Source organism: Rousettus aegyptiacus, unplaced genomic scaffold, assembly GCF_014176215.1.
Source record: "Rousettus aegyptiacus isolate mRouAeg1 unplaced genomic scaffold, mRouAeg1.p scaffold_m13_p_10, whole genome shotgun sequence".
Classification (NCBI taxonomy): Eukaryota; Metazoa; Chordata; class Mammalia; order Chiroptera; family Pteropodidae; genus Rousettus; species Rousettus aegyptiacus.
The window spans coordinates 96,943,264-96,968,877 of record NW_023416285.1 but is presented as its reverse complement, the minus strand read 5'-3'; the positions used below and the strand labels follow the sequence as shown (position 1 = coordinate 96,968,877).

Sequence of the window (25,614 nt, the reverse complement as noted above, 5' to 3'; positions counted from 1 at the left end):
CTTGGGGGCCCCTCACCCCGACTCTTAAACCTAAGCCCGGGCCTTTCTTCGGCTTGACACGCCTGACCCGGAGTGGGTGTTAAGAATGCAGAGTACTGGGGTCCCGCTCCCAAAGAGGCCGTCAAGGAGGGTGCATTTCAACCAGCCCCGGGGGTGCACGGGCCACACTCGCGCCCACTGGGGTGGTTGTTCCAGGAAGCCGTGCGGGTCGTCTTGACCAGGTCACAGCACGACGCTGACGCGGCCGGGTCTCAGGCCAAGGCTGCGCCCAGGGCGTTGTCAGCGGGACTGGCAGAGCGCGGCGCGCTGCCGCCGCGGGCCCGCAGGGGGCGCCGTCGGGCCGCCTCCTGGCTCGCCCCCCGCGCGGCCTCCCCCGCGAAGGGGGGCTGGAACCCGAAGAATGCGTCCCGCCCCTAGGCTGACGTGTGCGCCGCCGCCGGCCGGACCCTTAAAAGCCCGGCGGAGTGCGGGGCATCCTAGCAGAGCTGGAGAGCCGGCGAGCGGGCGGCTGCCGCGGACGACTGGAGCTGGAGCCCCGCGACCGCGGCTGTCATTGCGCTCCGAGCATCCCGGGGACTGGCCCGGACTGCGGCGGCGGCGGGTGCAGCCCCAGCCCCCCGCGCCTCTCGGAGCGCGCGTGGAGCCTCACGCTCCGGGCGAGCGTTCGTCACTTAGCAGAAAGCACCTTTCCCACCAGCTGCGCCAGGGAGAGCGCACGGGCCGCGCTGCTGCGCACGCACCCCCTCTTCCCCTTTGTTTCGGGGGGTTCCTCTAGTCTGAGTTCTTCGCAAGGGGCTGAGGGCCTCCGAGCCTAGGCTGCGAAGATGCCTTTGGAGCTGACTCAGAGTCGGGTTCAGAAGATCTGGATCCCGGTGGACCACCGTCCCTCGCTGCCCAGATGTGAGTGCAGGGGCGCGCGCGCCGGGCTGCATGGGGGCGCGCGCCGCGTGCGGGGCGAGGCCTTTGTATGGCGGCCGGCCCGGCGCTTTTGTGCAGACTCCCCCGGCGCGCTCGTGCGGGGCCGGGCGCCGCCCTCCGCGGCTGTCCCCGCGGCCGGGGGTCCGGCGCCTTCAGCTCCTCCCCGGCGCGGGGCGGGGTCGGCGCGGGCTTCGGCGCCGGCGCTGCGCCTCCCCTGGCCGGCTGCCGAGGCGCTGCGCTTGGCTCGCGCCACCAAGCGCAGGGGGACCCGGAAACGGCGAGCGCGCCCCGAGAGCCGCGCAGGGGAGCGCAGGGCGCTGCAGCGAGGCCGTGCCAGCGGGCGCCGGGGGAGGGACGCCCGCTGTCCCGCGCTCCCGGCCCTAGTGCCGGCGCCCGCCGCGCGCAGTCCCGCCCAGGGTCGCGGCCGCTCGCGCGCGCAGCGTCACCTCGGACGTCTCCCCCTGCACCCTCCATCGCGACTCCCCCCCCCCCGTCCCTCTCTCTACCTCTATTTCCATCGCCTCGCCCAGCCCCCCCGGATATTTGGCTCCCCTCCCCGCCGCCCCGCAGTTCCATCCCTCCCGCTCCGCCTTTCCGTATTTATCTGTCTCATCTCTGTTTCGTTTCCATCTCTTTTCTGTATATTTCGAATCTCTTTACTTCTCCTTCTACTTCTATTCTTTCTTTCGCGTTTTCCTTTTCCACATGTCTGTTTCCTCTCTCGGTCCCTATCCCACCGTCGGCTCCTGCGCTGGGGGCCGCAGGAGAGCAGCCCTGGACCCAGCCGTCGCCTCCGGTTTGGGGGGCGGGGGGCGGTGGATGCGGCGGCGGCCGCTCAGTTGGCAGCGCTGCGTGCGCGCGCGCACCCCACCGCGCCCGGAGTTTGCTGGCAGTTCACCAGCCTGCTGTCTGTGGTCGCCATACAGGCTATGGAAAGGGTTACCTCAGGCCCCGTCCCCAGCTATGAGGAGAGCCGGCTCCTAAAAGGGGGTTCCAATGGTTTGAGGGCGGCGCCACTCCCCCAGGTAACCTGCCCAGGAGCCCACCAGGTGGAGAGGGTGGAGCCCAGCGGTGGGTGCTTCGCCCCAGGCCAGCTCAGGTTGCCTGACAGGTAACCAAGGAGTCCCAGGTGCAAACCCTAGAGGTGGCTTCTAGGCGTGGATGGCACCTGAGTGCTGCACGTTTCTCACAGAGGCCGTGGTGACAGCTCACACAGATGTGTGACAGCTCACACCTTGGGCTTCGCCCAGCTCTGAATCTCACCCCCACCTGCCCTAGGCATGGGGCGACCTGGTTCTGTGGTATATCTAGCTCCTGCTGCTGATGGGGGCTGGCAAAGCACTCCTGACAGTGGGGGCTGCTCCTCCACCGGCTGGTCCCCTCGGCTGGATATGAGGGTTCTGGGGATCACAGACACCTTAAGGAGAACTCCATTTCTTTGCAAGGGACCCAGCAGGTCTGTTCCTTGTTTCCCAGCCCGTTTAGATATACTCTTAAATAGCTTGCAACCTGGGCTGACCCGGGTCTCCTTGCGTGTCTGTGAAACCTGTTGGTGGTGAGGAATGCGGCACCTCGAATTCAGAGGGAGGTCCACCCCCCCTCCCCCCGCCCCCGGCAAGATGCAGAAACAGTCCCGCCCTTTGTGACTTGGAACAGAACCTATTTACTGCGCCTTGTAAGCTGTAACCGGCCGTGCGAGTGGGGCTTGGTTCTGTCTGCGTGCATAAATGCACGCGTTTGTATGTGCGCGTGCGCGCACACGCTCGCATTTAGTGGTCCCCCGAGGTTGCGCGTGGAGGGCCGCCTCCGCCGAGGCGAGCGGTTCTGAGCAGCAGTGTGCAGCACGCTTCCTCCAGGCGCGGGAGACCCATCCATTAGGCTCTGTGAGTCTGCACGTTTCACACGCAGATGAGAGATTTGCCTAAAAATCCCTGTCAGAACCATTCAGAGCTTGGGGGGCGGGGGGATGCTGAAGCTGATGGATTAAGGCGGTGGCCCCGCCCACCCCTGGAATCCTGAGAGGGGTTCTGAGGTGCAGTTGCAGACACGTGCTCCTTTATAAAAACATCTGCAGCCCTCACAGCTGTTACTGCCCGTATTTCAAGGAGCAGCGTCTAGCGTCTGTCTCGACTTCTGTAGTCACATTCGTCTCCCATGGGAATAGAGAAAACGAGGTATTTCTTCTGGGCATCGTCCCCGACGCCACCCCGCCTTCTTTAATGGCATTTGGAACACTGGATGGATTTTCTTCCTCCTGAACCTGTCACCTTCTTTGTAAGTGGCGGACTCCCCGGAGGGCATGGGGAACATTCTGTTTCTGTGCAGAGGACAGTAAAACAGCAACAGAAAGCTCCAGACACGCCTAGGGTGCCCTGGCGCTACACCCACAGGCACGGTGAACGCTTCTCACGAAACCTGCAGCTCCCTTCGAACGCACGGCGTGACTCGGGGAGACGCACTGAACGTGCGAAGCAGCTTCCTCAGCAGGAAAGCCCCTCGCTGACGGGCAAGGACAGCCCGTGCCTTCTGCCGGCTGTCAGCGCACGTGGGGCGTCCGCGGAGGGGCCCCCGCCTTTCCATCCGCCCAGGACCTCAGCTTTCTCATCCGTAAAGTGGCGTCCATGCTGTCTGCCGGCAGAAGGGTTTTCATCTCAGAGAGGGGTTTAAACCCACCGAGGTACTCTGAATTAAAGAAGGAAGATGGGGGTGTTCAGGAGAAACCCCTACCTGTCCATGGGGTGATCACTTCCAATTTGTAGCGGTGACTCTCGGCCCTGGCTGCGCATTGGAACCATTTCGGGGAGATTTTGAAAAACAAAATCCACATGGGTACCCCAAACCTAGCGAGACTTGCTGGGGCCTGGGCGTCCTGTTTTTTTTAAGAGCCCTTTAGGTTCAGCCACTGGCGGAGAGCCACTGGTTAAGGAAAAAGAGAGCACTTGCAGGATGTCATGAGAGACTTTGTGAGCCCCGCTTCTGACCCTCTTCAACTGGGGGGTCTCGGCTTCCACATGTCTGGAGGGAGGAAAGCCATAAAGGCTGATGCTGACGGAGGCGCTGAGGGAAGCATTTCGCGCCTATTACGTAGTAGTTGGTCCTCCCAAGAAACCCGATGAAGCGGCCTGTCCCCTTTCCCAGAAAAGGAGGCTGAGACAGTGGGAGGTCAAGTAGCTTGTCCAAGGTCAAGGGAGATCGTGAGAACGGGCTTTGAACTCTGACTCCATCCCGGCCCTCCTGCCCACTGGGCTATTGTGCTGCCTCCCAAGGGTGCCAGATGACTCACTATAGTCCCTCACTGTCCCTGGGGTGGGAGGGGCTTTCCTTGGACAAAGGTTACTTAGGGAGGCGTTAAACTGTGCCTGTGAAGTCGTGAATGCGTGGATGCGTAAGGCATTCACCGCACACTGCAGAAAAGGTTTGGCTTAGCTGCCTTCTCCGAGCTCCCAAATGAATCCTCAGGCCCACCCGCCTGGGGCCAGACCTCTTAGATGTTGGTCCCTCACGTTACGCAGACTCTTGGGGCGGATGCCACCCCAGGGGCGGGTCTGGGTCCAGTGGACAATAGTTCGGAGTTTGCCAGCTTGCCAGTGCTTTCTGGGCCTGCACTGCTTCTCCCAGGGCTGAGGGCGTGCAGCTGGTCTCCCAGAGAGGCTGCCTCGGGTGGCGGGGTGGTGCTAACTGCAGGGCGTTCTGTGCAGTGTTTGGTTCGCCCTTGACCCTTGCTGGGCGGGAGTCGGGTTACGCTGCAGGCATTCCAGCAGGCCGTGGGTGCTGCGGGCTGACCCCATCAGCATCTGCAGCTTGCCTCTGTCTTAAACGGCCCTTTCCATTTCTTCCCCTGGGGGAAGACTTGTCGAAGCAGTAATCTACCCACTTATTGCAAAGAGCTCAAACGCCTTGGCATGTTTCTGAGGTCAGCAGTTTGCAGCGCTTCTGGGCAGAAGAAAGCTTGCAGGAGGGACGGAGCAACAGCAGAGCGCCTTCTGACAGTTTATGTTGCTTGCGGACATGAGCTGTGGGAGGCAGTCCTGTGGGTGGGGACAGCTGCCAAGCGCCTGCCCATGTCAGCGCATCGCACACTATCAGAGAGGCTGGCGGCTTCCTCCGGCTCACAGCGCTGGAAATGGAGTCGCAGCGCATCTGTCTGGCTGTCCGTTTCCAGGACGGGCTGCTCCGGCCACCACCTGGCCTCCTGGTTGTGGTGTGCTGTCCCCTGTCCACTTACGTGCAGGGAACCAGAGTGCATGACGTACTAATAAACGAGGCAGCCGGCCCTACACCGACGGGTCCAGCCCACGTGCCACTCAGGGGCGCTCAGCCGGGCGGCCCGGCGCAAGCCCGCCCCCGCAGCCACCCCGGGCCGCCGTGCCGCGCTCCCCAAGGGGCGTGTGCTCTGCCGTCGGCCCGGCATCCGTCACGCCGTGTGCCTGGTCCGCCTGTGTGCTGTCGTCCTCCGCCCCGGACCGGCGGCCTCTCGGCACAGGGGTTGTGTGTCCACGCACGCTCCGTGCTCAGCGGGCGCCCAGCACCGGCGGCGCGCCCTCCAGCGCGTGAGTGACATAAGGGAGTTGAGGGCGGGCTCCCAGAACTCGGGACTTTCTTTGAGCTCTTACGGGAGGGGTGGCTTTAACCACGGATGACACTTTGAGCCTGAGTGCCCCCCCCAGCTGCGATGGAGGGGTTTATGTCCTGTTAACCCCGCGGCCACCCCTTGGCCTCTGACAGAGCGAGTGCATACACATCCCACGTACACATTTGCATTGACATCTAAGTTGACATCTCAGTACATCTCCGTATAGAAACTTTTTTTTTTTGGTCAAAAAAGAGTTCAAATATTAAACACGTACACCAGATGCAATGAAACACTCAAGTACTTTTTGGAAAATCCTCTGTTCAACTCCATGCTAGTGCCTGGGCTGGTGGGGAGGAGGAAGAGGCAGTGAGCGTGCTCCGGGAGGGTGGGATGGGGGCTGGGTGGGTTGAAAAGGGCCACAGAGAAGAAGAGACCGAGGGTCCGTGGGGAACCAAGGCAGGGGCAGGGGATTATAGGACCAAGCCGTGCTGTGCCTTAAAGAAAGAAAGGGGAGGGATGGAGGAGAGTAAGACTCAAAGGCTTGCTCTAAATGGTGTGTGGAGTCCCTGCTGGCCAGGAGACCCAGGAACCCTGGGTGGAGGGGGGCGAGGGCGGGGTCTACTACCTCCTGCGGTCCCCAGGGGAGCTCCTTGAGTCTTCTGCAGGAAGCCAAAGCATAGGAAGAATGACTCCTGCTTTGCAAAATAAAGGCGCGATGGTTTATTTTGGTTTGAGATTCAGCCTGAATTTCTGGCTTCAGAGAGTGCCTCTGCCACGTCTGTCTTTGTGGCTTTCGCAGCCGGAGATCTGGAGATCCGCGCGCGTGATTGGCGGAGAGCAGCGCCCATCTGCGGTCGGACGCATGAGTCGGCCCGTGTCTCCATGTCTTTGGCATGGATCCAGCCAGAGTAGTCCATGCAGGTGCTCGGCTCAGAGGCGTGCCGCGGGGAGGCCTTTCTGCGTGTGCGCGCGTGCGCGCGTGTGCGCGCGCCCACCTGTCTGTCTCTGTGCGTGTCAGTGGCTCGCCTGGTGGGCGCATCGGGCGAGGCCAGTGGGAAGCCAGTGGTTTGGGGGGAGGGTTCGCGGAGGGGGCTGGCGGCGGGGCGCAAGCAGGACCTTTCCTCCCGTGCCGCCTGCGGCTGCCGCAGTGCGTGCAGCAGGGTGCGCCGCGTCCCCGTTCGCGCTCAGGGAGACGGTCGCCGCCCTCCGCGTGCCCCGTGGCGGCTTCGCCTCCTGTGCTCACGCAGGGGCAGGGAAACGCCTCCGCTTTCGAGGTACTGGTTCGCTCCTGACCACTGGGAGCTGGGGGACCCCAGCCCAGGCTTTTGTGGCCCCTGAATGTCTCGGCCTCCTGACGGCCTGTCCTCCTCCACCTCCTCGTTCTGCACGGAGAAAGTCACCGATGGTCAAAACGCGTGAGAGAACCGGTCGCTGTGTTGAGCTTCCTCCTTGTCCCCAGCCCACAGGTCCGGGGCGGGCCCTGGAATAGCGAGCTGACCTCGGTTTGTTCAGCAGACGAGGGCAGGACTGCGTGGGGACCGTCCAGTGTCAGACAGGCATCTTCCTTCAGACAAAGCCCCTGTCTAAACATGACGACGTGTGCCTGGGTTTGGGGTGCAGCCGAACAGCTTTGCCTGCACCCGTGTGCCCGGTGCCCGGGGAGCAGCGCCGTGTGTCTGGCGGGGACGTGGGGTTGACCCTGGTAGCCAGGGAGTGGGCAGGTGGCCAGTCCCTTGCTCCCAGCAGACGGCCCCTGGTCCACGAGCGCTCATCACAGGATGCTGGAGTTGCTGGAAAGTTCAGGGGTTTTGGGGGGCAAGACACCAGCCCCTCAAATGTCCAGGGCTCTGCGGCTGCCTTCCTCAGACGCGGCGAAGGGCCTCTCTCCCCGGCATGTCGTCTCACCGAGATTCCGAGGGCTGTGGGACAGTAGCTCAGCAGCGGAGCCAGGAGGAGGCTCCCAGGCCTGACCTTCTGGGTTTCCCTGCCCGGAAGCACGTGGGACCCCGTGACCTGCCGTGCCTTCGGCCTGCTGTCACTCAGAACGAGGCAGTGGGCAGGCGAGGAGCATTAGAGGGCGAGAGAGTCGTCCCGGGGACAAAGGAATGTGTCTGTCACCCTGTGGCGGGGAGGGTGGGGCAGCGTTCGGAGTCCCTGACCTACTTTCATTTGACAGACTCCCACTTTTTAAAATTGCCTTCCTTGCCTACATTATTTTGTTAACCAATGTCACCCCGATTAATTTAATTTAAGTCAATGTAAACAAAATTGCCTTCTTAAAATAAAAGTTACATAGGAGGGTCACTCAGACCGACGGGCTGGAGACTGGGATTGGCGTCTTTCTGTACGTCCTGTGTCGACTGGGGAGGGGGCGTCACGTGGAAGCAGGAGGGAGCTGCGAGGTGTGACGGGGGGTCCGGGGGGGGGGTCCTGCTGGACCGCGAGAGGGGAAGGAAGTAGGCTGCTTCATCTTCATCTCTGGCCCCCCGGTCTGTCCCCCCGCAGCCTGTGGGCCGAAGCTGACCAACTCCCCCACGGTGATCGTGATGGTGGGCCTGCCAGCCCGGGGGAAGACCTACATCTCCAAGAAGCTGACTCGCTACCTCAACTGGATTGGCGTCCCCACGAAAGGTGAGCCTGCGCCCCGAGGCCAGGTGGCCAGGTGCTGCGACCCTACTCCCCATCCCAGCCTCCCCCCCAAAGAGTCCCCATATTGCCACCCGCCGCGCTGCACGCGCCCTTACTTTTGCTGGAGCCTTTCCTCACTGGCCGCTCCGTGATCCCCGCCATCCCGAGTCCCCCCGCGGCCCCCACTCGGCTCCTCCAGGAAGCGTCCGCTGCCTCCCGTGCTGGTCTGAAGCCCTAACGTTCCCAGAGCACTCGGTGGCTAGGACGTCCCTCTGCTGACAGTTGTAAAGGGCTCTGAGCCATCGATGAGGTTTCATGAGTCCCTGCCAGGTGTGTCCAGCCATCTGGGACATGCCCGGAGGACAGGGACTGATTTCACAGCGCTGTCCCCCGCTGTGCCCAGCACAGTGCCCGGCGCAAAGAGAGAGCATTCGGGGTCGCAGGCTGCTGCGTCAGCGGGGGGCTGAGTCAGACCCGGCCGTGGGGGGCGCCGCTGGCGGAAAGCATTGCCCCTGTGTTCACTAGCGTGTGACGGCCAGCTGCTCTCACGCCGCGGCCTCCAGCCCTGACCTTGCGAGGCTGGACAGGGGCCTGGGCTGCAGCAGACAGTCACCTGTGGGCTGTCTTCCCGGTGGAAGACAGGTGGAAGACAGAAAGGGGGTCCCCTTTCTGGTTTCCACGTCTTACCAGAATCGCACTGCAGTTGGCGCGCGTGTGTGGGCTTGCTCTCCCTTTCGGGGGAGCGCGCCCAGCCGCGGTGGCCCGCGTGCGCCCGGCGGCCAGCTCAGCGGCCCTGTCCCCGCCCGCCGCAGTGTTCAACGTCGGGGAGTACCGCCGGGAGGCCGTGAAGCAGTACAGCTCCTACAGCTTCTTCCGCCCCGACAACGAGGAGGCCATGCGGGTCCGCAGGTGAGGCCGCGCCGGGCCGGCCCCGGCCGGGGTGTCGCTTTGCTTCCGGAAGCGGGGTTCGGCGAGGGGACGAGGAAGCTGGCCTGCGGTGGGGCCCTCCGCCGGGGGCCCCACGGCCCCGTGCGTTAGGGCGTCTCCTGGCCTCTGGGAGACGCGCTGCGCCCGTCTGCTCCCGGACGGGCTAACGCAGCCCACGTGACGTGGATCAACAACACGGTCCTGTTATTAAGAACGAACACAACCGTTTTCATGGAAAGTCAGCTGTTTACACGAGAAAGGGCTTTTTTAAGCCCGAGGTGATCCCGAAACCCGAGTGTAACGTGTAACGAGGTCTAGCCCTGGCCGCACTTAGGAGTCACCCGGGAGGCGGGAAGGGACCTGACACCAGCCCCGCCCCGGGCCAGTCCTGCGACCTGGGCAGGACCTGGGCGTGGGCTTCTCAGGGGTCCCGGGGTTCACCGTGCAGCCGGGCATGAGCAGTGCTTGGGGGGGCGACTGTGGGCCTCCGTGGGGGCTCTGACGGGGCGCCCCGGGCCAGCGGGGCCTGGCCAGCCTGGGCAGGTCAGCGGTAGCACGGCTGGGCACCCCGAGGCGAGGTGGGGTGCGGGGCGTCTCTGTGGGGTGGGCGGGCCCCGATGCCTGTGCTCTTTCCCTGTGCCCCAGGCAATGCGCCCTGGCCGCCCTGAGAGACGTCAAAGCTTACCTGACGAAGGAGGGGGGCCAGATCTCAGTAAGTTTGGGGGTACGCGGCTCCGTCTCCAATCCCGTGGTGGGATGGCGGCCTGGACAGAGGGAAATGGAGACACTGGCCCGAGCAGTGGCATCGTGGGGACCCCTCGAACAGGGACAGGGGCCTCCGGCCCGAGACTTGGGAGAAGCAGGTGGCCCGAGCAGCGCAGGGCCACGGGCCGGAGGTCAGGGCGCGGCCGCGGCCGGCCAGTGTGCGCCGCGCCCCTCCTCTGCGCGCAGTCGGCGCCCCTCGGGGCATGCTGGACCCGGGGTGCACCCTCCCCGGCCTCGATGTCGCCGTCACTTGTTCCTTTGCTTCGAGGGCCGTCCGTCCCCTTCCACCCCTGAGTGCGGCTGGGGACCGGCGCGGGGAGGGCCGTGGGCTCCCACCGGGAAGGGTCAGGCCGGCCCCCGTGGTGTGGCCAGCGCGGCTAGAGCCCGGCGTGGGTTCCCCTCACGGCCCACTTTCTTCCTCCCCATCAGGTGTTCGATGCTACCAATACGACCAGAGAGAGGAGACACATGATCCTGCATTTTGCCAAAGAAAATGATTTCAAGGTGAGCCGACCTGCCGGCCTGGCCCGGAGCGCTCGGGAGGGAGGGAGGGAGGGAAACCCTCCGAACGGGCCGGTTCACACTTGTCCCTCCACCTCCCGCTGTCCTCGTCCTGCCCGCCTCCCGGTGGGCGCCCGTGGGGGTGACCCTGACGGGCGGGGGGTGGGGGCAAAGTGTGTCTTGCGTGACTGGGGAAGGATCCGATTAGGCAGGTGGCCCCTTTTCTTCTGTCTCTGGGATTTGAGAGTGGCAGCCTTCCTCCTCAGACACGGTGGTCATGGGGTGCTACCGGAGCTGGCCCTCTGTGTGTCCTGGTCAGTCGCTTCCTGACGTGTCTGCCTCCCCTCCCCCCCCCAGGTGTTCTTCATCGAGTCCGTGTGTGATGACCCCACCGTGGTCGCCTCGAACATCATGGTAAGGCCACGCTGGACCCCCGGGCAGTTCCTGGGCCCCGAGGGGGGGCCGGCTCTCCTGCCGGCTGTTGGCTTTGTCCAAGGTGGGACCCAGGTGGCCGGAAGGGCAGGGCAGTGTTTCACGTAGAAGTGTGTTCTCGGACCTGAGCTGGCTTTACGCGCAGGGCCTGTCAGTCAGTCAGTCAGTCAGTCAGCATTAAGCAGTGTCCGTGGGACGTGAGGTAAAGCGGGGGACCCGGAACGGGGCGGCAGCTCGGTGGCTGGATGGGGATGCGGATGGGGATGGGGCTGCTTGGGGCAAAGGGCAGGTCGCCCCTCCAGGAAGCAGGCCGGTCTCTTTTGCTGTTGAGGGCCCTGGTAGGCGGATGGCTGTGATTGACAAAGGCCATAGGACTCAGCAGGGTAGAGGCAGCATTTAGTTTGGGGAGCTGAAACTATCTCCTGCTGAGGCACCCACAACCTGTGACAAGGGGAGGTGCCCGGATAAACAGCGTAGTTGGCAGTTTAATTCGATGCATTTGTCGCATTCTTAAATTTTATCCCTGGGTAGCGACATGGCATGCACAGAAGGAGTTGCTGTCTGACCTGACCGCGCGTGACCGTCTCAGGTGGAGGTGATTTTCTGTGGGGCTCAGACACATGGGAATAGGGCGGTCGTTGTCTGGGAAACGCCGGTGTTGCCGCGGGCAGAACGCCTCTGGGAGGGCGGGGGGCTCGTCGGCAGTGGGCACTCGGCCTCCCTGGGCCTCCGTGCCAAGGCGGCGGGAATGTTACACGCGTTTCTAAGAGACGAGCTCATCTTTCAGGCCGGGCTATTCAAATTGAGAGAAATCGGTCCCAATTAGTCTTGACGGGTCCGAAGGCAGAGGCTCAGAGGGTTCGGCCGCATCTCTTTGTCTTGGTTCTGCTCCCTCCACCTGCCGATACCGGAAGCAGCATCTGCGAAACCACTTGTGCCCGGGGGTCAGCGGCCATGCGCGCGGCCGGGAGCTCGCTGCCCGGCTCTTAGCACGCCGTGCCCCGCGCATCCTCGGTGTGCAGAGCCTCGCGCGGCCGGCGGCTCCTGCCTCTCCTCTGTGCTCTTTGTGCGGCTGGCTGTGCCGGGGGGCGCGGGGGCCGTTTCCAGAGGCGTGTTCCTGTGGCACTCAGCACATGCGGGTGGCTGTGCGACCTTCCCCACCGTCCATCTCCCCGGACCGGAACTCTGCGCCCTGCAACGCCGAATCCCCACTGAACTGCTTGGAAGAGTAGCTGCCTCTCTTCGCCCCACAGTAGCTGCTGGGAGGATAAAAGTCTGAGTTCCACTAACATCCGCCAGGTGGCTCAGGCTAATTGTCCAGTTATGGGGGTGGCAGGCCCGAGGGCTAGGCTGCTGCATCTCCCTCCCGTGGGCGCAAACCTCGGAATGTTGGCCTGGCCAGGCAGGGCAGTGTTAGTCGGGGGCCAGTTACAAGTGTGCATCGCCCCGTCCGTCTGTCGGTGGTGGGGAAGGGTCCTGCCTGACACACACGCCGGGGACCTTGCCCCCGGCCCCCGAGTGCGCCTCGGCTAACCGACAGCCTCCCTCCGCCTCGGGAAGTTGCAGACGGGGACGCGGAACCTGGCCGAACAGAGGGCTGGGCCATCTGGGGGTGACTGGGCTGCTGGGTCGGTCCCCAGTCGTGGCCTGTCCAGAGGTGTCATGAGACCCTTGGCTTCCTGCCTCCTTCCTGTCAGGCAGTGATCCCTGTCTGCCGGGGTGTCCCTCCCCCCGGCCCTTGTCCTGCTGTGGCTCGACCCCGCTGCATTTCTTCTTTCCTCCTAAACGCCGGGTTGGATCATCATTGCTCTGAGCCTGGCTGTGCTCTCCCCGTTTGCCAGCCCCAAATCCTGCTTCAGCTAAGCAGAAAGCCTTCCAGCGTGATTCATCAGCTGCCCCTTTGTGGTGTTACAGGAAGTGAAAATCTCCAGCCCAGATTACAAAGACTGCAACTCAGCAGAAGCCATGGACGACTTCATGAAGAGAATCAGTTGCTACGAAGCCAGCTATCAGCCCCTCGACCCCGATAAATGTGACAGGTGATTCCCAGGAGGCGCCGCGCTCAGAATCGCCGGCTTTCGGCCTCTGTGCTTCCCTGGGCTTCTCACGAGGCATCCGCTCCTGGTGACCCGCTCCCGCGCTCGCTTTTAAACTGCCTTTTCCGGAAGTTCCTTGACTGCGCGTTCAGTGTGGCTGCTTCAGCCACTAAGCCCGTGAAGTGTGGGAAGTGGATATCTGAGCCCATTCTCGCTGCTGCCCCTTCCACGCTGCCTTTGTTCTGTTTGCAGTCTCCTGCTTTTCTCTCCCCTACTCCTGGGGGACAGCAGCCTCTCTCCCACTCGCCCACACTCGTACCCCCAGGTCGGAGCACACAGGTGTGGCCCGGACGCCTGGCGCTGCGCTCCTGGGGGCGGGGCCAAACTCCCGGGGGCGGGGCCTTGCTCCTGGGGGCGGGGCCACACTCCTGGGGTGGGGGCGCGCCCTGTGGTTGGCAGCGGGGCTCTGACCTGCAGCCGCCTTCCCGCGCAGAGACCTGTCCCTGATCAAGGTGATCGACGTGGGCCGGCGGTTCCTGGTGAACAGAGTGCAGGACCACGTGCAGAGCCGCATCGTGTACTACCTGATGAACATCCACGTGCAGCCGCGCGCCATCTACCTGTGCCGGCACGGCGAGAGCGAGCACAACCTCCGCGGCAGGATCGGAGGGGACTCGGGCCTGTCCAGCAGGGGCAGGAAGGTAGGCGGGGGACCGAGGGCCGGGGCTGCGTGCGTCCCCGTGCACGTGTGTCTGCGTGTCCGTGTGTGTCTGTGTGTGTGGACGCAGAGGGTCTCCGGGCCGTGGGGCGGGGGTGGGGGGCTCCACGCCTTTCGAACGACATTAGAGTGACTGTCCCTAGTGCCAGCGGGAAGAGCCCGCGCTGCTTCCCCAGGGGGCGCTGGAGCCTGGAGCCCAGAGTGTGCCCCTGACGCCCCGCCCCCAGTTCGCCAGCGCCCTCAGCGAATTCGTGGAGGAGCAGAACCTGAAGGACCTCAAGGTGTGGACCAGCCAGCTGAAGAGCGCCATCCAGACGGCCGAGGCCCTGCAGCTGCCCTACGAGCAGTGGAAGGCGCTGAACGAGATCGACGCGGTGGGTGCCGGGACCCCGCAGGCTGGGGGTGGGGGGCTGGGGGTGGGGCGACGGGGGGGCGGAGTGATGGGACGGGGGGCGGGGCAACCGGCCAGTGGGGCCTCTTCCTGCCCCCTCTGCTGGAAACCCTGAGGGCCCAGAGACCTGCAGGCGTATGGGGCCCAGGGAGGGGGCCATGTGGGGCTGCTTCTCTCACATGACCTCCAGGTGTCCCCTCCAGGGCGTCTGCGAGGAGATGACCTATGAGGAGATCAAGGACACCTACCCTGAAGAGTACGCCCTGCGCGAGCAGGACAAGTACTACTACCGGTACCCCACTGGGGAGGTGCGTGTGCGCCCCGCCCCCCGCCTGTCTGCGGCGGGTCTGCGTCAGTTCCCTCGTAGCCCGTGGCGCTGTCCCCTTGTCTCACCCTGGCCCTCGGCCTCTGGGACCTGGTCAGTAAGAGCAGGAAGGGGGACCGCAGGGGGACCAGCATGTGTGTGGGCCTTGCGGGTCTCGAAAGCCCTAGATAGGCCTACCCCTTCTTTAAAACTTTTTTTTATCGAGATATGTTCACATAATGTAAAGTTAACTGCTTTCGCCCTTTGAAAGTATGCAGTCCAGTGGTGTTTGGTGTATCCCCAGCACGTAAGATCCTCACCTCTAATTCTAGACCATTCCGTCATGCCAAAAAATGCCCGTCTGTGAGCCCCAGCCCCCCCAGCCCCAGCCCCCCCAGCCCCAGCCCCCGGCGACCACGGGTCTGTCCCTGGAGGGGCCTGCTGCGGACCTCTCACACGAGTGGGCCGTGCGCTGCGTGGCCTTCTGTGTCTGGCTGCCGCCACCTGGGTCAGCGTGTGACAGGCGCGGCTTCCTCACTCCCCAGCGCAGTGGGGAGGGTCAGGAGAGGGGCGGAGGTTATGCCCCGTGGGGAGACTGCTCCCCCACATTCTCCCCGAGCAGGGATGCCCTCTGTCTCTGAGGCTGCGGGAGGCCCCCGGCACCCTTAGGCGGCAGCACGGGCACCGGCTGAGCGGTCGGCCAACGGGTGTTCTCTGGGTCACACGGGGGCGGCCGCGGGGGCTCGTGCTCCTGCCCCACGCGGCCCCCTGGCCTCCGTCCTGCAGTCCTACCAAGACCTGGTGCAGCGCCTGGAGCCGGTGATCATGGAGCTGGAGCGCCAGGAGAACGTGCTGGTCATCTGCCACCAGGCCGTCCTGCGCTGCCTCTTGGCCTACTTCCTGGACAAGAGTGCAGGTGCCGCTGTCCCCGAAGCGTTCTCGGGGTCGGGGGACGGGAGCCAGGCGCAGGCCCTGGCAGGAAGTAGGAAATCTAGCCTCTGAGTTTGGGGTGGCCCTGTCCTCCCTTGCCCTCCCCCGGGAGACCTCAGAGTGCATGTGACACATGGTGGCTTCGTGCAGGAGCCCCCCAAGGGCCCGTCCGTGCCCACCTCAGGGGCCCTGGGCCCCGAGGGCAGGGCCCAGCTCTGCTCTTCGGCTCACCTGTAAGGGGCGGACAGCCCAGAAAACTAACTTAAAATTTTAGTCTGTGTCTGCCCGAGGCCCAGCTGAGTCCTGACACACCCAGCTGTTGGGGGAGGCACTGTTTGTTCACTCTCTGTGTGAAGGTGGGCTTGGGGTTTGTTTTGATTTTGTTCTTCGGGCTAGGTGTCTTTTCTAGGGCCATCTGCCTTGTGTCGGGGGTGGTGGGGCGGCTCCCCTGCCTGGCCGGGCCCCCGAGGGCGCTGTTGTGGCCGACTCTCACGGGGTCCCATAGATGGCCGTCCTTGAGCCCCGCACCTAATCATGGCGCCTTCCTCTTCCAGAGGAGATGCCTTACCTGAAATGCCCCCTTCACACCGTCCTGAAACTGACGCCCGTCGCTTACGGTGAGTGTGGTGACGCAGCCCCTGCCAAGACCGCCCCCCTGGGGTGGTGGCTCCTGGTGGCTGTGGGGCTGTAGGCGGCCTGTCCCCTGTAACCAGCGGCCGCTCGATCTCTCGCCGCCCTCGCCCAGGTTGCCGCGTGGAGTCCATCTACCTGAACGTGGAGTCAGTGAACACACACCGGGAGCGGTCAGAGGTGCGTGTGAGCTCCCCCGCCGGTCCCCACTCCTGTCCCCCATCCCCCGGTCTGTCGAGTGACAGCACCGGTGCCTGCGTACTCTTGGGAGGTCCCCACGGTTGCGTTGCCTGTCCGTGCTGACCGCGTCATTCAGCAGGTTCTCACGGGGTGTTCTCGTGGGGTGTTTCGTTGGAACTCGGGGGCCCCGGGGACTTTCTCCCGCCCTTCTCTCCACGTCTTGGGCTCCTGTCCTGTCTTTCTCGTGGCCTCTCGACCTCTTCCTCTCTCTCTTTCCACACTTTCTTTCTCCATTCTTCCTTGACCCAAGAAGTGACCGCTAAAGAGGAGGACACATCCTGCTCGTAAACGTAGCCACACGGCTCAGCGACTGCTGCCTCGTCCTGTGGGACAGACAACTAACACGGTCCCATTCCAGAGTTAGGGGTTAAAGCAGTGTTGGCCTCGCTTCTCGGCCTTTTGGCCAAGGTCAAGCGTAGTATCTGTTTGCAGCAGCTCAAAGCCGCGTCCACGGAGTCGCTCAGTCGGCTCCGTGCACGTGGGCTCAGCGTGGCCCAGACGACGAGCACAGTGAGGAAGGACATGCGGCCCGAGAGGCGGGGTCCGCGAGGCATGGCGGGCGCCGGGTGTCTTCAGGAGGCCTCGGCGTCCGGGGGTGTCTGATCCCCGCCGTGGGGGCGGGGTCTGAGATCTGGTGGCCAGCCCGGTCGGGTCTCTCAGGCATCCGCCCAGGCGTCCGTTGTGAAAAGAAGGTGGACCGTGCTTTGTCCAGACGCGGTGCTTTGCGGGCATGAGCCCGCCACGTCCATACCGAGTGTGCCATTCCCGTCCGCACAGGAGACTCCCATTCCCAGGGAGCGTGGCCAGGAGGTCTTGGCATTAGAACCCGGCTTCCGGCGGCAGTTGCCTGGCTGGTTGGAACACAGGACGGCGTCCCTCGGCTCAGTGACGGCCCCTTCTGTACGTGCGCGGGTGGTGGGTGCTGCGTCTGCGGCGGCTCTGTGAGGAGCAGCCTCCAGCTGGACCCTCCAGCCGCGGAGGGTCCGATGGTCTCAGAGCTCGCAGGGCCGGATGGCCCGGAAAAGGCCCGAACTGGGCTCCAATGGTCTCAGGGCTTCACCGTGCAGGGCCTTGGTTGAGACAGACCCCGACTCGGGCTCCTAGGCCACGAGCCACAGAGTGACAGGCCGAGGGGACTCTAGAGCCCATCGCCCCAGGCACATTGCCACTTGCCACTCCGGTCCTCTGTGTCTGTGGTGTCCTGGGCCCTTCGAAGCCCGCCCTTCCTGCCCTGAGCCGGGCGCAGCTCAGGGGCACAGGGCCGGTCCCACGTCTCTGCAGACCCTGGCTCACGGTCAGCCAGGGTTGTCGCCGGGGACAGAGTCCAGCGCCGACACCTCCTCCTCCCTGCCCTCCTTCCGGCTTGTGCCCTCAGCGGTCGATGCGGCCTCACGCCCGGGCCTCTCCCCTGGGCCCCTCCCCTGCGGTCCCCTCCTTAGAGGCCGGAGGCAAGGCCCTTCTGAGCCGCCTCCTTGCCAGCTGTGACCAACTGCAGAACTTGTCCTGCTCAGCTCCTCCCACCTGTTTTGCCAATGTCGCGTTTGTCCCAGCGTGTGTCCTGGAATGATCTGGAAAAGGGGCTTGGGAGGAGACCGCCCTCCCGATCTCGCCGACCGGGAGACACAGGGCAAACGGCAGCCCCGTGGTCATAGGGCCATTCACCGTGGTCGGTCTTATCGTATCAGTCAATTCCAGAAGCCGAGAGACACCTTCTGTTTGGTGGTTTTTTGGGGTTTTTTTGGCTTATTTACCTCCCTTTTCCTTGTAACTGTCGCCTTCTCTCTTTTGTCTTTGTCTCGCTTAGGACGCAAAGAAGGGACCTAACCCACTCATGAGACGCAATAGTGTCACCCCACTAGCCAGCCCTGAGCCCACCAAAAAGCCTCGCATCAACAGCTTTGAGGAGCATGTGGCCTCTGCCTCCGCGGTGCCCAGCTGCCTGCCCCCGGAGGTGCCCGTGCAGCTGCCCGGACAAGTGCGTCAGCCCCGCCTTCCTCGCCTCGGGCCCCGTGTCCCGCGTCCGGGTGGGGAGGGGGGCCCGCCGGTGGCTGTGGCTGTGGCCTCAGACCCAGGCCTGCATGCGGGTGGGTGTTGGAGGGACGGGACGTGGGGGCAGCCCCCGAAGGTGGTGACTCCCCGGGGGTCCACGTCAGGGCCTCCCTGCCCGTGGCCGTGAGTGTGCATGAGCTTTGTGAGGGGGCCACGTCCACGAGCTGAATCGGGGCGAGCGGAAGAGGCGGCTAAGCGGCCTGTCACATCCGATCCACAGACAGGTCCTTCTGAACCCGAGGTGCACACGGCCCGTGGTCCAGAAGTGTCCATGACGCCCTGGCCCAGTGACTCCTCTGTGGCCCGAGGACGTCGTTTCTGTCCCAGGCCCACGCCGAGTATTTTCCTTCACTTCGTCCCTTGCCATGGCCCCCACTGTAGTGGGAGGGGCCCCTGGAGAGTGTCCTTGCCTAGAGCCCGTGAGGCCCGGTGACAACCCAGGCTCGCAGGGCTGCATGGCCTGGAAAAGGCCATCTTCTCAAACAGCACGTAGTGAAAAAACCAAACAGCAAAAAAACAACTAGAATGTACTTTATTCGCTGTGCAGATTAAAGGCTGAAAGATTCTGGCTGCTGGGCATTAAGATTTATTTTTAGAAAACCGTTTTTTCCTTCAACAACAGCCAAGAATCTTTGCCAGCATGTGAGACGTAGTAATCCCCAGGTACAAATCTGGGTCCCCCGCCCCCGGCCCCCCGCCAACCACCAGGCCTGGTCTCTTACAAATAGATCATGGCTGTCAATCTGTGTGTTTATGAGCTCAGCGCCGAGGCCTGCAAACTCCTGCGATCCCCCCGAAGCGCGTTTGAGTCTGGCGGAGTCTGGCAGAGTCTGGCGGTGTGAGGGGGTCGAGTGCGGGTGGCTGGACCTCCCTGGGCCTCGGTTCCTCCCCCCGCCCCCCCCCCCCCCCGAGGAACAGGGAGCAGCACCTGCTGTGGACTGGGTGTCGCCCCGGCTCTAAGCATCGGGTTTTATTGTCGGCTTGCACACCCCACCACCCCCCGGCCGCCAGTCTCCTTATCCTCTGAAGTGAGGGCGTAGGGCTTCGAGGTGTCTAATCACTGCTCCTTTGGGGTCTAAAATTAGAGGCGTTTTTAATGAAAAGTGGAAACCGAAGTGGTGTCTCTCTGCCGTTAGGTTTTGCTGTGCACCGTGGGTCGTGGTTGGATATGTAGGGGCCAGTGTCACAGGCTGGCCTGGCCTAGCTTGGGTGGTGCGCCAGGCTGTGCCACCCGGAGTCACAGAGGCGCATGGCGGGGGGTCCCCCTCGCTTCGACGGGACAGTCCTTTGGGACTGCCGAGCTGAATCGTCAGGGAGTCTGGAAGCCGCCATCGGCTGGGCCGGGCTGGGAGGGTCCCCGCAGAGGATGTCCTGGTTTCAGACGCCTCGGGCCCTGTCCCCTGTCCCTCTACTGACCTCTCTCTCTCTCTCTCCACCTTTTCTCTCTGCAGCCTTTGCTAGGGAAGGCCTGTTTGTAAGTATGTCTCTCTGAATAATTTTGCTGCTCGCACCCACTTCTTGCTTGCCAGTTTGGCTTCCTGCCTGTTGAAATGTCGAGGACGATGGCAGTTTTTGTGCAGTCTGAAGGAGGGAGGAGGGACGAGGGGACTCACGAGTCTTAGCCGGGGACACAAGCAGCAACTCCGGCCCGGCTATTTGCTCTGCGTCCTGGCGCCGCGGCCGCTGCAGCTGCCCCCTCCTCGCCCCTGGGGGTGCCCGGTCGCCGTGGTGGCAAACCTCGTCTTGCCCCCTCGCCTGGCCCGTGCCTGCCGCCGCTGAGTTGAGGGTCTGTGTCTCCCTGGGAGAGCCCCTTCCATTTTGAGGAAACTGCCCAGAGCCTAGGCTGCAGCTCAGGTAGAGGCCCTGCAGCCTCTCCCTCCTGCTCTGGCCAGGGACCGCCCCGGGGGTGCTCCAGGACCCCACACTCCAGAGAGGTCTGTTTGGAGATCATCACCCTGGATCGGGTCGTCCTGGGACGGAACCTGCCCTACCTTCACGGTCACGTTCAGCGGCGGGGGCGGCCTCCACGTCAGACCCGCTGGGCTTCCCCTTTGCTTCTGCCGGAGCTCTCTGCAGAAAGTTCCGGTTAAGAGTCCGCTAGAGCGGCCACGGGATGCTGAGCGTCTCCACTGCCCCGTGGTCCCCAAGCACGCGTGGCCTTGTGTTGCAGTTTCAGTCTCAGCCACCAGGCGGTATCCCCTCCCCAGCCCCTCACATCGCAGCCCCCCGTGCCCCCCGTGGCTGCTCAGGGCGCCTCTGCTAATTCATGCGAGGTGCACAGGGCCTGGGTTCGGCCCGCTAAGCTCAGGCGCGGCTCGCTCTCGGCGGCGGGCTTGGCTGTACGTGAACCATATTCCGTCATGCTTTACAGCTCGTGGAGCACGTGCCTGCCCGTGTGCTGTACCTTTGGTCTTTAAAGTGACCCCAGGATGTTGGCAGGGCAGGTACTGTCCCCGTTTATCAGACAGGGGCCGAGGGTAAGTCGCTTGCCCATGGCGATCCACCCCTCGGTGGCAGAACCAGGACTCGACCGGGTCCCCCGGCCCTGACGGCTGCCCGCCTTCTCCGGGCCGCTGTCGGAACAGCCCAGCCACGCCCGCCTGCCCCTGTCCGGGCGCCTGGCGCTAGTGGCCGGCGGGGCACGGCCTGCAGCTGTGCCGTGAGGCTGCTTCCTGGGGCGGTGGTGCGTTTACTTTCCGGCGGGCCTGTCCGTGACATTCAGGCTTCAGGGGGAACAGCCGCTGTCCGTCCCCCTGGAAGGCGGGCCTTGGACACAGAACGTTCCAGATCAGTGGCCCTCCTCGTGGGAAGACTCTTCTTTGGGTTTAGAGCCTTCCGGCTTTGCACCTGCGCGTCTCCTGCTCCTTACGACCCGTAGCCCGATGTTGCCAGGAGGATCTTCCTGCTGGGAGGGGGCCATTCGGGCACTTCCCTCCCTTCTCAGGAGAACGCCTTTGGCTCGACTGCCTCCAGTCCAGTCCAGATGTGTCCCCCCTGGACCCTTCACACCTACATTCCACGGGGGTCCCAGTGTCCAGCCCAGCCCGGGAGCATGAGCCCATGTCTGGGGCTACAGTCCCCAAAATGTCACACTGAGCCTGGTCTGATCTTGGCTCTATGACCCTCTCTCTTTGGACTCTGGGCAAGATGATGTAATTCTGGGACTTCAGCGTCCTCGTCTTTAAGATGGGGACTGGAGAGCCACGGGGTGTTTTGACCAGGTGGCATGTGCGGCGTCTCCGGCCCACAGCCTGGGCCATGGCCGAAGGCCGGTACCGGGGGAGGGGCGGCACCCTGGACTCAGGGGGCTCCTCCAGCAGGCAGGCTGTGTTTTGACCCCCGGTGTCTTCTGCACAGGCCAGCGGGGTTTCCTTTCCTGAGCAGCAGGAGCACCAAGTGACGGGGGAGGGGAGGCCCCGGGGTCTTAGGGGCTGTGGCCCGAGGGTGCCAGTGATTGTGCTTTCTGAGTCAGACATGGCGCCCTGCAGCCCCCCAACCCCCCCCACCCCGGGGGGCCGTACCAGAGCCCAGGCCACAGACCATTCCCCAAGTGTCCCTGATTTTCAGGTTTCAAATGCGCACTGGAAAGATTGCTAAAGATGTTTTGTTTTCCTTTTCCAACATGTTTCTTCCTTTTCCCCCCACTATGCTTGAAAGACGAACTGTCTGTCACATTTTCTCAAAGTTTTCTCCTTACTAACCTTGGAAAGGTAAATGGCTCGGTGCATGCCCCGCCCTGTCCCCCCGCGCATCTCAGAGTCACGGCGCCTCCGCCCGGTGCGGCGCGGGGCGCCCCGTTCTGTGTGGGGACCGGCCGTTGTGAAGTTTGTGACCCCTACGCCCTGTGCCGGGCGCCCCGCGGTTTCCGAGGGCAGCGCCCTCGTCTCGGTCCCCTCTCTCGCTTCCTCCTTTCCCCCGTGTGTGCCGACCGGGCCGGGCGGGAGCGAGCGGCGTCGCTGTGTCTGGTCCCCTGTCACTGTTGCATCACACTCGTCTGTGGGCGCTCGGAGCCTCGGCCTTGGCGCGGGTGCGGGGAGGGGGGCAGGGCAGCCGCTGCCCGCGGGGTCAGCGCACCTCGGGTGGGTGGCGGGGGCTCTGCTGCGGGGCTCCCCCACGGCCGCCTGAGGCCCTCGCGGTGGGAGGGCGGGCCGGCACCACCTCCCGAGTCCCAGGAAAGCAGCTCGGGGCCCCCGGAGTTCTCTGCCCCGGAGGCTCCTGCAGCCGAGGCGGGGCGAGCCCGGCAGGCCCGGCTGCCTCGCTTGCACTCTGTGCCGGCCCCTGTAAGACAGCCGTGGTGGGACACTCAGAACGGGAGGGAACGTTTTTTAAAGCCATTTCCCTTTCTGGCCAGGTGAACTAAGGGTAGGTAAAGGCAGCGCTGTGTGAGGCGGCAGCCCTCATCTGTCCCTAGCTGAAAAATATTTGTTTAAGGGGGCGTCGATACTGGCCAGCATCTCGGGGGCGAGACTTCTGCCTGGGGTTGCTTTAGGTGGCATTTCCCGGGGTGGGGGCAGGGGCGGCTCGGGGCTCCGCGGGGCCGTGAGCTGGGCGTCCCTGAGGTGCCGGCCGCAGGGCCACCTGCTCTGGCTCCTGCCTTCCCCGCCTCCTGCGGGCGGGAGTCAGGCTCTCTGCTGCGAGGCCCTGCGCCTGCGTGACCCCGGGCTCGCCCTCCGTGGTCCCCGGTGACCGCACCTGTTTGGGGGGGCGGAGCTGTCCCCGCGTGCTCTGTTGGGGTGGGGGAAGGGTCGCATGGCCTTAGACCCCCCGCGTGGGAAACCTGGTGCGCAGCGAGAATAACTCCCCTCCCCCACCCTCTTCTCTCCCGCACCCAGGACGTGAAGGGCCCCCCGAGCAGCGCGGACCCCTCGCGGACGCAATGAGGCGGACCCTGCACCCCGCCATTTTTCCGCCCGAGGCCAACGACCCCCAGGACTCCCCCCGCAGCGGGGTCGGGAAGCGTAGAAGAGGGGCCTCCGGTCAAAGAGAACCCCTGCCCCTGAGACTGTCGGCTGGCGAGACCCCTGGACGCCTCTCCCATGCGCATGTGCAAACCCAGCCCCGGCCACCCCCCGCACCCCACTCTCCCCGTCCTCCCGCCTGGGGCCTCCCCGACCCTGCCCCAGGCTTGGGGAGGTGAGAGAGGCCCCGAGGAGGGGGTGTCGGGCACCCCTGTGCTGTTCTGCTCCGTTTCTGGAATCCTGGCCTGGACTGTTCCCACTGGGGCGATGACGCCGGCCCCGGGGCCTGGATCCCGGCTGCCCAAGGTCCACGGTGTTGCAGACGGTGCCGCGGCGCGTGTGTGGCCTGGGCCCGGGAGACCGGGCCGCGGGCGAGTACTTGGGCAGGTTCAGGGGGGCAGGCCCTGACAGCCGTCCCCGTCTGTGTCTGTGCTGTGCCCCCGCCCCTGGCGATGTCGGGAGACACTGGCCGAGTCGGCAGGAGGACGTGGCACCCGGGTTTCGGCCTCCCCGGGGGCGCTTAGGTCCCTCTGGCTCCGCCAGGGTCCCGGGCCCCGGGGAGGTGGCTCCCGGCGCCGCCGGCCGCCGTACTCCTCACGGCAGAACGTGCAACCTGAAAGTCACCCCTTCTCTTCAGTGACTTAGATGTTTGGGTCCGGTGGCGTCGAGCTTGCCTACGAGATGGGGATCGCGGAGGGACCCCAGTCAACCAGCTGGGGAGCCCGCGCTCAGATCATTGCAGGGCTGACCCGGGGGCCGCGTGGGGGGCGAGGCTCCGGCCTCCTGCCAGCAGCGCCTTCGTCACCTGCCTCACGGCCACTTGGCACCCGCGGCTGGCCGTAGTCTCCTGGCAGGACTCCGCCCGACTCTGCATGTCTTCGTCGCCGAGCGTCGTTGTCTGCTGAGCTCGGGGCTGGCTTCCTGGGGCGGTGTCCCCCTCGTGCGGGGGGAGGGGGGTGAAGGGGGGCCGTTCAAAGCGAGGCTTTTGGGACACGTGGTTCTGAATACCTGTAGTTTCTACCTGCTGATTTCTCCTCGTTGCTCCAAGTCCCGAGGGAGGAAGGGGGTGTCCCAAAGCCCAGAAGAATTGGTTCAGAAAATCAAAGTGAGAGTTTGTCCAAACGACCCTTTGAAGGGTCTCTCGAAGCTAGTGGCAAAGGTCACCTCCCTTCCCTGCCCTCTGCTTTTGAGCCCCACACCCTTACCCACCTCGGCCTCTGAAACAGCCGTGAGGGGGAGGGGAGGGCTTAGACACCCGAGCTGGACCCTGAGAGGTGAGCCTGAGAGATGAGCTCCTTCTGTTCCTGACCTTATTTTGTTTGAGAGGAGTTTTTAGGAAACGCACATTTCTCTGGGATTATGTGGGAAATGGGACTCGCTTCAGAGACCGTACAATCAAATTTGAGGTTTTCACACCAAATCACTGAACCCCTGCCCCCCGCCCCGTGCCTGGCGGTCTGCCGGAGAGGATGTCTGTGTGTACATTCCTGCGGGGCTGAAGATGTGGGTTATTTTTACCTCTTCCTCCGCTGTGGAGTCTGGTGGACAGTGTGTGTTTGTAGGCTGGGTGTATTTCTAGGCAGAGGGGCCGCTCTTGAGAAGGGCTCGCTTGTGTCCCCCCTTCCTGGCCTGGCCCACCGGGGTTTCTGGTTGTCAGAGCCGACTCTGACGTTCGCCTCTGACGGCCCGGCCCAGCCGAGCGGGGCTGTGTGAAGACGTGTCCTCTCGCCTCTGAGAGCCTGGCGTTGGCGCTGACATAAACAAGGCCGTGGGACACGGGCTGGCCGGGGCCTGGGCGGGGAGGGGCCCGTGGCGGGAGCACAGGACGCGATGGCCTGGGAGGTGCGGAGCTGGGGCACGGGGTCCCTGCCGGCCCCTCGGCGCTCATACCCCCCTCCCACCCCCGACAGAAATACCTGGGACCAATGTGTTTTTAACTTCGCATAATTTGCGGGGAGGGGGAGGCTTAGCCCTCTCTGTTTTCTGTCCTGAGACCATAGACGAAACTCTTTTATTTGAGGGGAGAAGAAAAACTGTTTGAACCACAACCAATGATGATTTCGTTTGTAATACTTGAAATTTATTTTTTTATTATTTTGATAGCAGATGTGCTATTTATTTATTTAATATGTATAAGGGAGCCTGAGAGCAGAAAGCTGTACAGATTGAGTTTGTTGTTCGTGGGTCGGTTCGGGGCCTTCTGCGCGTGACTTACGACTTCTCTGCGTTCTGCGTATTTGTCTGACTATCAGTCGCCTGGGGTGAAGCTGGCCAGCTTTCAAACAGGGGATGCCTGTCAGAAATTTGTATATTTTGCAGTTGCCGGAACAATAAAATACCTGGTTGAAATATACTGATGGGGTGCACCTCTGGTCCTTATTTTGCGGGGGAAAGAAGAGCCTTTGACTGACACTTCCGGTCAGCACACCAAATCTCTGCCACTCAGCTCCTGACCCGCCTGTCCATCCCTGTCCTTGAAACAGGATGTGGAGATGCTGAGCGCTAAATGCCTGCGTCGGGGAAACTGAGCTGTGTCAGCTTCAAAAAAAAAAAAAAAAATTAATAGACTTTAAGAGCAATTTTAAGTTTACAGAAAAGAGCAGGTAGTACCAAG

At 63.6% G+C, this 25,614-nt stretch overlaps 1 protein-coding gene across 9 annotated transcripts in view; it reads left to right on the top strand.

Annotated features, from left to right (window-relative positions):
* The window catches only part of PFKFB3 (6-phosphofructo-2-kinase/fructose-2,6-biphosphatase 3), a 61,082-nt gene extending 35,729 nt beyond the window's left edge, over positions 1–25,353 (top strand). Inside the window, exons 1-17 of one of the 9 annotated variants that reach the window (XM_016136416.2) lie at positions 475–900; positions 7,997–8,122; positions 8,932–9,028; positions 9,692–9,758; positions 10,241–10,315; positions 10,670–10,726; positions 12,659–12,783; positions 13,274–13,481; positions 13,726–13,872; positions 14,093–14,197; positions 14,980–15,109; positions 15,678–15,740; positions 15,869–15,933; positions 16,771–16,893; positions 17,798–17,968; positions 19,494–19,516; positions 21,700–21,757. In XM_016136416.2, coding sequence (XP_015991902.2) covers positions 825–900; positions 7,997–8,122; positions 8,932–9,028; positions 9,692–9,758; positions 10,241–10,315; positions 10,670–10,726; positions 12,659–12,783; positions 13,274–13,481; positions 13,726–13,872; positions 14,093–14,197; positions 14,980–15,109; positions 15,678–15,740; positions 15,869–15,933; positions 16,771–16,893; positions 17,798–17,968; positions 19,494–19,516; positions 21,700–21,742 — 1,701 coding nt within the window. In that variant the 5' untranslated portion in view covers positions 475–824 and the 3' untranslated portion in view covers positions 21,743–21,757. Of the gene's footprint in view, positions 1–474; positions 901–7,996; positions 8,123–8,931; positions 9,029–9,691; positions 9,759–10,240; positions 10,316–10,669; positions 10,727–12,658; positions 12,784–13,273; positions 13,482–13,641; positions 13,873–14,092; positions 14,198–14,979; positions 15,110–15,677; positions 15,741–15,868; positions 15,934–16,770; positions 16,894–17,797; positions 17,969–19,493; positions 19,517–21,399; positions 22,058–22,874 lie in introns of those variants that run through there. The other 8 variants (XM_036228203.1, XM_036228205.1, XM_016136420.2 and 5 more) reach the window with 8 other exon arrangements.
* The last annotated feature ends 261 nt before the right edge of the window (positions 25,354–25,614 follow it).